Genomic DNA, 12,798 nt, shown 5'->3' on the forward strand with positions numbered 1-12,798 from the left:
ACGTGCCAGGTGTAGGAGGTAAAAAGACAAAAATGAAATGGACTGTGTCCTCAAAAAGCTTAAATGTTTTCATTGACATATGCATATTTGGAGAAAATATTTACCAAATATAAGTAAAATAAATACAGGGTAGTTTGGGGACTAAGGCACTAGTAACTATGTAGAGAATATGGAAAGGCTTAATGTAAAATAAAGGTGGTGCTAATACCCACCACCACTTCCTCCCCCCTCAAAACAAAAGAACACATCAACTAATAGCCTACTTGTCTATATAAAATGTATTTATTGAAATCATCTGTAGACACGTTGAAGACATCTTCAGTGAGACTTTCACAACCAGTAATCTGAACCTTTTTTGGGAAACCAGCCCCTTTTTATATGGCATCTCATTTGATCTTCATGACAACCCTGTAGTACAGGTGCTATTATTACAAATGAGGAAACTGAGGCAAAAAATATCAAGCAGCTTGCCCAGGGTCATATAACTAGGTAGTGTCTGAGGTAGGATTTGAAGGTCTTCTTGACTTCAAATCCAGCACATCTAACTGCATAATAATTCTTCTAGTATTATTACATGGTTGTATGTCATGGAAAACTCCAATCTCCAAAGACTAAAAATGAATATCACTCTGGTGTATATGAGTGAGCTGGCTAAAACATGTTAGCAAAAAACTAAGTACAGTAAAGAGCTGAAGTAAAACATGTTGTAGGAGACATGGATAATTGGAACAAGATGACTATTCACATGTCATGTGACAGGAGCAAGCAATAACCAGTGAACAGCCTGTGTGTTTAGGTGGTGTCCTCATTATCTGAGGAGAAAGCAAGGAGTCAGGCCTCTAGCAGGTAGAGTAGACTGTGTCATGAATTTAGGAAAGTGCATGAATGTGAGTTGTACAGAATGCACAGGCATGGTTGCTTGTGCTCAGCATCATTCAAGGAACAGCTCTACATTGATGAAAATGATTTAGGAATTTTGACATTACAATGTCAAGTAATTACAAAAGGGAAATTGTAGTATAAGAAATAGATGACTAGTTTGGTGGCCACGGGTGCAGATTTTTTTAAAATTTAAAATTTAAAAGATCACCAAAATCATAATAAACAGCCCTTTTAGTTAGGCACAGTAATGGAGCAGTCAGTTTTACATGGGTAAAGTGTCCTTCATTATTAAGTTTCAGGCTCTGTAATTGGTAAGAGAGAGTAAACCCTGTCAATTGCCACCCTACCTTAGGAGGGAAGGGATCATTTTAAATGAGTTGTGGTTGTGCTACTGCGTCACACAAAGGTAGCTCTGATGATGGTGACTGATCCTTTTTAACTCTTGAATGTTGGCCAGTCAGACAAATACAGCTTCTCAGTGTTGCTACACATGTAACTAGCTTTATGAAATAGCCTAAATTAATAGGTTAATGAGGGAAGTGTGAGATTTCTGTTAATTTGCCAGGTCTAGTTAGTTACTCTTATTTCTTCTTATTTCTGACAACTCTAGCCTGAAGAAGCCATAGAAGCATATGAGCAAGCTCTCAAGCAGAACCCAAAAGATGGCACTCTGGCGAGTAAGATTGGGAAAGCCCTGGTCAAAACTCATAACTATTCCAAGGTACTTACATATTCTATAAATCCACAGGACCAAATTTCCCATGCCCTATGCCATGGAGTAGACCTTCACAAAGTAATAATGCACAGACCAGAAGCTTGCAGAACTCTGAATTTGTATTCATAAATTGGAATTTCTTTTTGAAGGCATAGTTGTGGTCATGTCACTTCTCTGCTCAAGAATCTTAAGTGGCTCCCTACTGCCCTAATGTTCAGACTTCTTTACCTTGCATTGAAATCTCTCCATGATCTGGCACCAACTTATCTCTTCTGACTACCTTGTTTGAACTCTATGCTCTGCTACCTACCTCCACTTATGCCCTGCATTCCCACCTTTATTCATTTTCTTCCATGTTCCTAAAATATCTTTTCTCATACTCTCTACCTGCTAAATTCCTTTCCATCCTCTAACTGAGCTCCTTAACAGCAGGGACTATCTTTTCCCTCTTTTTGAATCTCAGTGCTTAGCCCTATAGTAAGCACTTAATGCTACTGACTGACTGATTAAAATTCAAGACAAATGCCACTTCCTCTAGGAAGTCTTATCAGACCCATCTCTTGCTTTTGGTAAAACTTTTCCCCTCAGATCTTCCCTTTCAAAGAGTTTTATAATGCACTTAACTGTTGCATATTATAATTACCTGTGTATCTTATCCCCACTTAGCTGGTAAGATCCCTAGGATTAGGAATCATATCTTAATTAAACTGTGTTTTTCTCAACATTTGGGATAGTACTCTGTGGATACAACAGGTATTTAATATATATTTGTTGAACTGTTGCCTTTCTTTGTATTTCCAGCACTTAGCACAGGGCCTGACACAGAATAATCGTTTAATAAATGTTTATTGACTGACTGGATGACTGACCTCAAAAACTTTGTCATTATATTTTTTTCAGCACTTTTTGAACACATAGAAATTTTTCAGTTTTCTACAGTAGATTTTTGCTCCTTAAGTACTAAGTACACTAAGGCCTACACCACCATTTTAAAAGTTACATTGCAGTTGCTATTCATATATGATAAAGTATGAATGTTCCTAATCCACCTACTTCCTTTTGATCCACTGTAAATAAACACTTTGATTTGTTTTTGGTTATGGATTTACACTGCGTATATACTCTTGCCGGATTTCTTCAAGACTGTCACATTCATGAGATGATTAGCCTTATGTATTTATATTCAACATCTACCCCTGTAGTACAGTGAGGTTAACTAGTCTATGAAGCTGAACCCATAACTTTAATTTGCATTTTGTTTTCCATAAATGAGTTAATTGCTCGTAAGAAAGAATGTTAGGGCTGATGAGATAGCCTGTAATCCTTGCTACTAAATGAGGTGGAGGTAAGTATATCTCTTGAGTTCAGGAATTCTGAGCTGCAGTGGGAGTCTAGATTTAGTCTGATACAAATGCCGTCAACCCTAGCAATAGTGGGCAGCATATTGCCTTGGGAGGGACAAACTGGCACAGGTTGGAAAAATGGAACAAGTTCAAGTTTCCATTCTGAATAGCATTGGAATTGGGCCCATGAGTAGCTGCTGTACTTTTAGCTTAGGTAAGGTAGACCTAGTCACAAAAAAAAAGGTCAGCTTGATGTCATATATTATATTTGAAGTTTTAAACCCTTTTTTCATATGTATAATTCACAAATTTAAGCTATTTCAGGAAATGTGTCTATGAACAAGATTATCCTCATTAGTTATGTATGTTTATTGTTTTTAATGTATTTGTTGTTTGTGGTACATGAAAAATAACTATTGTTGAATACTTTTTAAATTGCCTTTCCCCCTTAAAAAGAGTTCTGTGTTTAGGCAATCACTTACTATGAAGCTGCACTGAAAAGTGGTCAACAAAATTTTCTTTGTTATGATCTGGCTGAGCTTTTATTGAAACTGAAACGTTATGAAAAAGCAGAGAAAGTTCTTCAACATGCTTTAGCCCATGAACCTGGTATGAATGTCTTATTAATTTAGAATAACATATGGCATATTTGTCTAATTTAGTTTTTTTATTTTTGCTTAAATGTAAATCTTAGTACTCTCAGTGTTTGCTATTCTTTATCTAATATTCCAGTATACTACTCTTTGCTAAAACATCATAATTGAAAGTCCAAAACAAATTCATGGGGAGATAATTATTTACATTATAAAATGATCTGTTACTCTCTAGAAGGCTTCTTTCTTGTAAATGGCTAGCACCTTGAGTGCATTTAAAATAAAATACAATTTATAAGATTTAAGTTTATACTTTTCAAGAACACACCTGTTGCCTGCAGTGCAGTTTTATACAAAATGTGTAGATTTGTTAGAATTTTGAAGTGGTGCTGAAGGTATGAAATGTTCAATTAATTTTCACTTAAATGTTTTTGTCTTTTATTCATTTTTAAGCATTTTAATGTTAAATACTAGAAATAGTTTTGAATTGGATAATGGTGAGAAGCAATGTTTGGCTTCAGTAGTATAGATAGCTTTTCTATAAGTAATGTTCAAGCCAGAGTCCTTTTTTTTTCACTTTCAATCATAACAATAGTTGTAGAAATCATAAATTAGGCTGTTGTGCTTTACTTTTTTATTTAAATAGTAATCAAATCTTTTATAAATGGTTGAAAAATAACTTATTAAGTATTTATGATGTGCTAAGCCTTGGGGATACAAATCAGAAAATGAAACAGTCCCTGGTCTTAAGGAGCTCACACTCTAATTGAGGAGATGGCACATAGAGTCTAGCTAACATAGTTGATGGAAAAGCCCGGCAATTCTTAAGGTACATCAGCAGGTCAGGCAGTAAGTCCTGGCAGGATGCTGTGACAGGATAGTTGATAAGGACTGGATGTTCTCCATCTTACTAGTAAAACTATATTTAGTGATTCTTTGCTCATCCAAAAGTTGTGAGTAGTTATTCGAGACTGGTGGTTTGCCTGGAGGGGTCCTACCCAACATAGGGAGTGGGGCCTCAGGGTATGAGTTGAAAGAAATTCTGGTTTTTCTTCTACAGTGGTAGAGATAGAAAGAGGGAGAAAAAAAGGGTTGGTTAGTGTCCAGCCAAGAGGGCTGATGGGTAGGAATACATTGGCAAGAAGGTTAGGAGATCACAGTACTGTACAACACTTGATCTGATAGGGGCAGGGGAAAGCATTGAAAAGGGGGAAAAGATGAAGAAAAGACAGTTGTAAATTAAAGTTTTTCATTTGTATTTATAGACATTTTGTTTTTAATGTAGAAATTGCATTCAGTTATCATCTAATCATCTGTCGTCTGATTCTTTTACCTAACTATGATTGGATATTTTGTAATTATTACTCTGTATTTTGAAAATTAATTGTTTATCAAGAGAAAAATTGAAAACTTTAAAAAATGCTTTTACTTTTTATTATTTAGTTAAAACAAATGTTTTTCTTTTTTTCAACATTTAACTTCTTGGTAGTAAATGAACTATCTGCTCTAATAGAAGATGGACGTTATCAAGTTCTCCTAGCAAAAATTTACAGCAAAATGGAAAAGACTGCTGAAGCAATCATTGCATTGCAACAGGTAATGATGGAGGAAATATACTACATGTATGCATGCATGGAAACAATGTGTTCACCTCTCCCCACCCCAAACAATTGAATCAGGAAGAGCAGGGACCAGAAAAATGGATCTAAATGAGGTATGTTTACAATACAAAGAAAATTCAGAAAATATAGAGGCTATATGAAATGGCAGTCATTCTGGCTTTAACATTTTGAATAACTGTTTTGAAACTGAAGCAATGTCGTGGCAAAGAACCCTGGATTTCAAGTCAAGAGGTGTGGGTTCTAGTCCCAGATCTACCACTGACTAGCTCTTTGACCTCAGACAGATAACTGAACCTTTTAAAGGCCTCAATTTCTTATTCTATTAAAAGGGGCAGAGTGGTAAGGCACCATAGGGACCAACTTTAACATTCTATAGCCTTTTTGTTTTTAGTTTAGGGTAATTAAAAGTAACACTTTATTAAAAGCTTTTGAGATATTATTAAAATAACTGTTTAGTCTTTTATTATATTTTTGAATCCCAGTATGGCAGTTAGTGCATTTGATAAACCCTTGAAGAAAAGACATATGATTAAGTGGCATCACAAATGTTAGATAACTATAACAAAGTTATAGTTTTCCTATAGAGAGATAACTAGTAGGGAGGCAATGCTTTGCTCGCACAAAATGAGAATGTACTATTTTGTCTTTGTCATCTAAAAAGTCAATTTTCTTTTTGCCACTTTCCCATTTATAAGAAATATGAATAACTTTTTTGCGTGCATAGAGACGTGTTTCAGTGTAGCTTTGGATTACAGGCACCTAACCTGGCTGCCTTGAAAGAATAATAATCTGGTTTTTCTTCTTACATAAAATTGAATTTTCAGAAGAAAGATACAGCAGATGTTAGAAAATTGTGGAAGTTGCTTAAACAGTCACAATTCAGTTAAGTAGGTTGAACTTTCTATTAAAATTATTAATTCCTTTGGTTTTGAAATAGTGTGCACTACAATTCAACAACCATTTATTGAACGTGACCTAGAAATGTCTAGGTAGCATGCTAAGTAATTGAGAGTGAAGGAATGATGGTCAATAATTCCAAGGACCCCCCATCATCCCCTGGATGCAGCCTGTGCTCAGTTCTAGTCAGCCTCTGTCAAGGCAGGGCCAACTCTATGTCACTTGCCAGCAAGAGGCAGTTTCAGAAGCCAAGACCTTTGCCCCTTACCCCAAAAGAATTTGAGTCCCATTTGTTTGAGGCGGGGAATGATTGGGATGGGATCTGAAACCCAAAAAGGAAAAGACCATGTCTTTGGGATCTGGACCCCAAAAAGGAAAAGCCCTGGACTTTCCCACATGACCAAATCTCTAGCATTTGCCTGAGAGTATAATCAACTCAAGTGGCCTTTCATTGTAGCTAGGCCCAATCTCCTAATTCCATTCTGTTGCCAATCTCCCAATTCCATTCTGTTACCTCCCGATTGCCCCTGGCCACTTCCAACTCTTAATCCTATCTAGACTCCATTCTCCCTTGGCCATGTGGTCCATTTCCTTGGTGTTCTGCTGCATCACAGTCACCCCAGCTTACTGGCCACTCCTATCCAGATCCTCCTTAGACCCCTCCTCCAGTCACGCCAGACTACTTGGCCACTCTTACATCCTTCCCACAATCTTTCTGTATATAAGTTCCTTCTTAGCCACCATTAAGGTGCTCAAATTCTTAAAATCTGGCCCACTTGCATTAGTGATACAAATGCTTAGATTCCTTAAGAGTCTGGCCAGTATGGCGGATTCCTAAAATCTCGACCACCCTGATTGATGATCTAATAAACCTTGTATTTGGATAAAAAAGCTCCAAGGATCTTACAGTTCAGCAGGCAGAGATAAGATATATATACAAACAAATTTGCTATACAAAATTGATTTCAAAATTGCATAAGGTACAAGATGCTTCAAGAATTCACAATAAGACAGTCCTAGAGAAGTAGGAAAGAAGCTAATTATAACAATAGCTTCAATAAAATAGTAGCATATAAAGAAAATCAGCCACATTTCTATCTATAAATAACAAAGTCCAGGAATATGTAATAGGAGTACTGTTCAAAAACTGCAAAATCCATTAAATATTTGAGAGTTATTCTACCAAGGCACACATGCAAATACAGTTATAAAACAGTCTTTAAAGAAACAAAGAATGATTTGAATAAGTGAAGGGATATTCATTGCTCATGTTTGGACAGTGCCAATTTTAATAAAAAATGACAATTCCACCTAATCTAATTTAGTGCTATGCCAATGAAACCAGCAAGTGAAGAATTTATTGAGCTAGACAAAAACAACAAAAAAGATTCATTTGGACAAACTATAATCTCAAGGGGGATAATTTTTTTAAAGTAGGAATGAAGGAGGATTAACACTTCCAGACATCAAATTAAATTATAAAACAGTAATAATCAAAATTATTTGCTATTGATTAAAAGTAGAAGGGGGCAGCTAGATGGCACAGTAGATAGAGTACTGGGCCTGGAGTCAGGAAGACTCATCTTCCTGGGTTCACATCTGGCCTCACTTACTCACTGTGTGACCCTAGACAAGTCACTTAACCCTGTTTGCCTCAGTTTCTTCATTTGTAAAACAAGGTGGAGAAGGAAATGCCAAACCACTCCATTATCTTTGCCAAGGAAATCCCAAATGGGATCACAAAGAGTTGGACACAGTTGAAACAATTGAACAATAACAATAACAACAAAAAATAGAAGGCTTGATAAGTGAAACACTGAAGTAAGAATTGAGTAAAATTTAATTCAGTAGCCCAGTGTTATATAAACTTGAGAATATAAGTTACCTGGGAAAATCTCTCTATTTGACAAGAGCTGCTGGGAAAACTGGAAAGGATTGTAACAGAAATTAATGTTTAGACTAACATTTTACACCATGTGCTACAATAAAATGAAAATGGGTGTGTGACTTGAATAATGTATTAAAAATCACATGATTAAAAATAAATTAGATTAGAATCAGGACTTTTGGGAAATATAATAAATAAAATAGATGACTAGATATTTTTTCTGATCCCTCAACCTTTCAAATCTCTCCAAAACGGAAAATATGCACCAAAGATAAAGAAGTTTCCATTGTCTCCATGATTTAGAACACCTGGAATCCAAAAGGAGGTTTGAAAAAAACCATGAACTGATTTCTACATTTTGCTCACTCATCACCCTGTACCTACAGTCCACACTATCTGCCCTGAGCCTGCCCTACAAAACAACATGATCTCTTTTTTTCCAGTGTCATGGAGATCCCAGCCCAAAGCTGCGGAAATCTGCTTTGGCCAGGACAAATGACCAGCATGCTTCTGCCACACCCCAGACTAAGGAAATTCGTCAGGGCCACACAGTAGCACTGTAGCAGGCAGTGTTATGTGCTGCAAAAATGTCTGCAGGAAAGCCAGAAACAGAGTGAAAGGGGCAAGACATATATCTGGGCTTAAAATAGAACTCAACACCACATCCCACCCTTCTCTCCTTCCAGAGCCTCAGAGACCCATACTATAAAAATCACACTCACAGCACCAGAATGGCAGCTCTCTGAACTGTTAGTGCCTGGCCAGAATGCTGAGGAATGGAGGGAACAGGACAGGATACAGGTGCAGGACACAGTATGTATGGGCTGTGTGACATTCCACTAAGACTGAGGGAAAATATGCAGCATTTAGTGAGGGAAAGACATAGGTTGGTGTCCTATGAATTGCCCAGCACAGAAGGAGGCTGAAACACTTTGAGAGACACCACTATCAGAGGGGAGTGAGTCAGATACTCAGAAAGTACGTAATATGGAAAAAGAAGGGGAAAAAAGAACTTTAAAAAAGGATTTTCAAAGTACCAAAGATCTCAGGAAGAGAAAAACTCAAAAGACCTTGAACATACAAGTAAATCAACAGGAATCATTAACAGCAGATAGAAATATGACCTGCAGATCTAATAAATTAGTTCAGGCATCTGTGAATTAATACTGCAAAATAAAATGATCCAACACAGAATGAAACAGTGGATCCTGTGGAATGTGACAAGAATATGGAACCACAATGCACTGTTCCTGAGTGATTTAAAAAAAGAAATGAGAATTATGAGAACAGAATTTATGGCCTATATAGCAAAAAATAATATAATATAAATACTTAATAGAAAATACAGAATAGAAATTATGAAATTTGCAATAGCAAGTTTCACAAAAGAAAAAATAGATTGGGAATGCAAATACACAAAAATGAAAAACAATCTACAAGAAGAGAAACAATAACATTAAAAGAAAATATGCTTACTGTGTAAGCAAAAATGCTGATCTTGAAGATAAGATACCTAGAGAAAACCTAAACATCATAAGTCTCTAAAAAAATTTTATTTGTTATATGGGATGGCTGTGGAAGGGGTAGTAGAATAGATACTGGGGATAACTCTGATGATGTAGGAAACAGAACACATAAATGCAAACTTAATTTTTGAAAAAAGAGAATTAGATAAGGTGTTTTTCACAGCTATGCCAGCACAGGAGTACTGGATCAAATAGGGAGCATCAAAGCTATTACAAAACATAGAATAGTTTTGATTACACAAAATTGAAAAGCTTTTTCACTTATATAATGAATGCAACTAGTGTAAAAAGGGAAGATGTCAAATGGGGAAATATTTGCATCAAATATCTCTGATTCAGTTCTGATTTCAAATGTATATAGAGAACTAACACAAATATTTAAGACTGAATCATTCCCTGATACATAAATGGTCAAAGGATATGAACAAACAGTTCTTAAAAGAATTGTAAATTGTTAACAACCGTATAAAAGACTATTTCAAATCGCTAATAATAAGAAAAATGCAAATCAAAACAACTCTGAAGTTTTTCACCTTACACCCAGCAAAGCAACCAAGATAACAAAAGGTTAGAAAATTCATTGTTGGAAGGGTTGTGGAAAGACAGATCCACTATTGTGAGAATCAGTTGAGATAATGTATGCTGTGATTAGCAAACTTTAAGTGCTATATAAATGAGACTATAAATAAAATAAATTTTATTGCTCATGTCATTAAAAATTTTTCATTTTTATACACTTTGAAAAAAAATATAGGTTGTCTCACTTGCAAAAATTTTCATGGGACATTTTCACTTAAAATTAATTATGAATGCAAAATGAGATATAGGTTAGGCATTTTGTTTGCAAATAAACTACCAGGCCAATAATGTGGGAAATTAAATGTTATGTGATAGTTATTTGTACATTATTTACTTGTAATGCAATTTTTCTTTTCTTTTTCTTCCACTTTCTCATGTCATCATCCTTTATTGCTTTCAGGCTCGAGAATTACAAGCCCGAGTATTAAAACGTGTTCAAATGGAGCAGCCGGATGCAGTTCCCACACAGAAACAGTTAGCAGCTGAAATTTGTGCAGAGATTGCAAAACATTCTGCTGCTCAGCGAGACTATGAGAAATCAATTAAATTTTACAAAGAGGCTCTTGTTTATTGTGAAACAGATAACAAGGTCAATTCTCATAAATTTTCCATAGTGCCTTTGATACCAGATATCTTCAAATTTCTCATAATACCAAATTCTATCTTGTCACATAAACATATGAGAAGAAATCTAACATGAATTGCATTTTAAAAGAAAATGAAAGAAATGCTGTTAGGAAACACATTCAGAATAAAAACAAAGATATTGGTATCATGCCTCGGGAAATGTTTAGCAAATGAAATTATTATGAAAAAAATTCCATGTATAAGTGTAAAGTAAATCTCTAAGTCATTGTTTTCAAGTGTTCTTCATCATGTGATTCAGTATTCAGTTTTAGACCATTTCAGACTAGATGCATAAATTTGTGATTAGGGCATGATTAGTGAAATTGGGGTGGGAAAGTATTTGGTGGGTATATCTAAAATAAAAATGTATGGGCAAGCTTAATTCATTTTTCTGCTTCTGCTAGCTGAAATTCGATCTACTTAGTATATTATTAAGCTAAACAAGCATACTGTGCTTGTAAAATTTCTTGAGTAAGAGACAAACATCACTGTATTCCGAAAGTTAAAGCTTGTGTTTGCAAATTTTGAACCTAATATATTGTTTTTTGGAAGTGAGAACAAAATTTAAAGTGTTCTTTAAGGATTACTGAAATATAACAAAGCAAACACTTCCCTTTCCCTAGTAACCAAAGGTTTAGTATTTGTTGAGTATCAGGGAATAAAAGAAACATTAGAAATTATCTAGTCTAACCCCTTTGTTTTACAAGTAAAGAAAATTGCCTACAGAAATCATACACGGCCCAAAGTCACACAGCTAATTAGACATGGTAGAGAAAGGACTTGACCTACTCTCCTCTCCAACTCTTGTGACTCCAAGTTAAGTACTTTTTCTACTATACCACATTGCCTTTACAAAAGTTGAAATGGCTGATTTTTTAAAATCCTGGAAGAATTACAAAAAACACATGGAAAGCATCTGATGTTTTTCTACTACCATAATATTATATTTAGGATCTAGCCCTGTAGTTTTCAACTCAGCTATTTTTTGGCTACCCTAAAATTTTAGACTTTGGCAAAATATTTCTCTTATTCACAATATAGTTCTAGAGATTCCTGAAAAATTTGATATATATTCATTTTTTTTTCATATACATAGGCAATGTTGGAACTTGCACGTTTGTACCTGGCACAAGATGACCCGGATGCCTGTCAGCGTCATTGTACACTCCTACTCAAGAATAACCAAGATAATGAAGCTGCTACCATGGTTAGTGAATTTTGCTATAAGAAATTCAACTAGAACAAATATAGGTATTTGTTTTTCTTTACACCTTCTCAAGAGAAGTTGCTGAAATAATTATGTGTTCCAGGTAAAGTTTCAGAAATTCTTTGTGTTGTGAGTTAAGTCCCTGCTTCAGTGAGTCATTGTGACATAAATGACCTTGGGTACAGAAACACGATGGACAAGGATCACAAGTTTCATCAGATCATTGATGTGGGAAAGGCTTGGTTCTGGTATTACACTAAGGTAACTTTCCAAGGACCAGCCTAGCAAATTATGGAGAGGCTCATTATCAGTAAACTTGCCACTTAGTGATGCATTCTTCAGCAATGGCAACTTATAAAACAAAGAAAAATACAAATTGTCTGTCAGTCCTATGAGGCCTCCTTCCATTTCTACAATGATAGTGGCAGAAAACTGCTAAAGCACCATTTTAGACAACCTGTAAACATTAACTTAAATATTAATACTCTTAATGTAAGATCCTTTTTTAATCTCTAGTGACTATATATGTACTACCAGAGGAATTGAATCATATCAATCTTGACAAAAAAAAATGTCTGAAACAGAACTTCAGAGTTAGAATTTTACCTCACTTGCCATTTTAGTCCAACCCATACTTGATAAAAAAAAAAAAGTCTTCTACAGCAGTGGTGTCAAACTCAGAAACAAAGACCACTAACATATGCAAAAGGATCCCTATGGCCTGCATAACGAAAAGCACATGTAAACATTATTTGTATTTTTTGGTTAATATTTCACAATTACATTTTAATCTGGTTCAGGCTGCACTCAGGAGTGTTGTGGACCTCGTGTTTGACACATTTGTTCTACAACATAACAAACAAGTGATCATTCAACCTTTGCTTGAAGACCTCCAGTGAAGAAGAAGCCTCTCCTAAGG

The 12,798-nt window shown here is 35.3% G+C and overlaps 1 protein-coding gene across 3 annotated transcripts in view; it reads left to right on the plus strand.

Annotated features, from left to right (window-relative positions):
- Window positions 1-12,798, plus strand: part of TTC21B (tetratricopeptide repeat domain 21B) — a 100,802-nt gene that overhangs the window by 57,472 nt on the left and 30,532 nt on the right. For all 3 annotated transcript variants that reach the window (XM_078146990.1, XM_020990878.2, XM_078146989.1), the window contains exons 17-21: window positions 1,493-1,603; window positions 3,411-3,549; window positions 5,023-5,129; window positions 10,446-10,634; window positions 11,769-11,879. In XM_078146990.1, coding sequence (XP_078003116.1) covers window positions 1,493-1,603; window positions 3,411-3,549; window positions 5,023-5,129; window positions 10,446-10,634; window positions 11,769-11,879 — 657 coding nt within the window. The remainder of the gene's footprint in view (window positions 1-1,492; window positions 1,604-3,410; window positions 3,550-5,022; window positions 5,130-10,445; window positions 10,635-11,768; window positions 11,880-12,798) is intronic.

Source organism: Phascolarctos cinereus, unplaced genomic scaffold (genome assembly GCF_003287225.1).
Source record: "Phascolarctos cinereus isolate Bilbo 61053 unplaced genomic scaffold, phaCin_HiC Scaffold_726;HRSCAF=1367, whole genome shotgun sequence".
NCBI lineage: Eukaryota > Metazoa > Chordata > Mammalia > Diprotodontia > Phascolarctidae > Phascolarctos > Phascolarctos cinereus.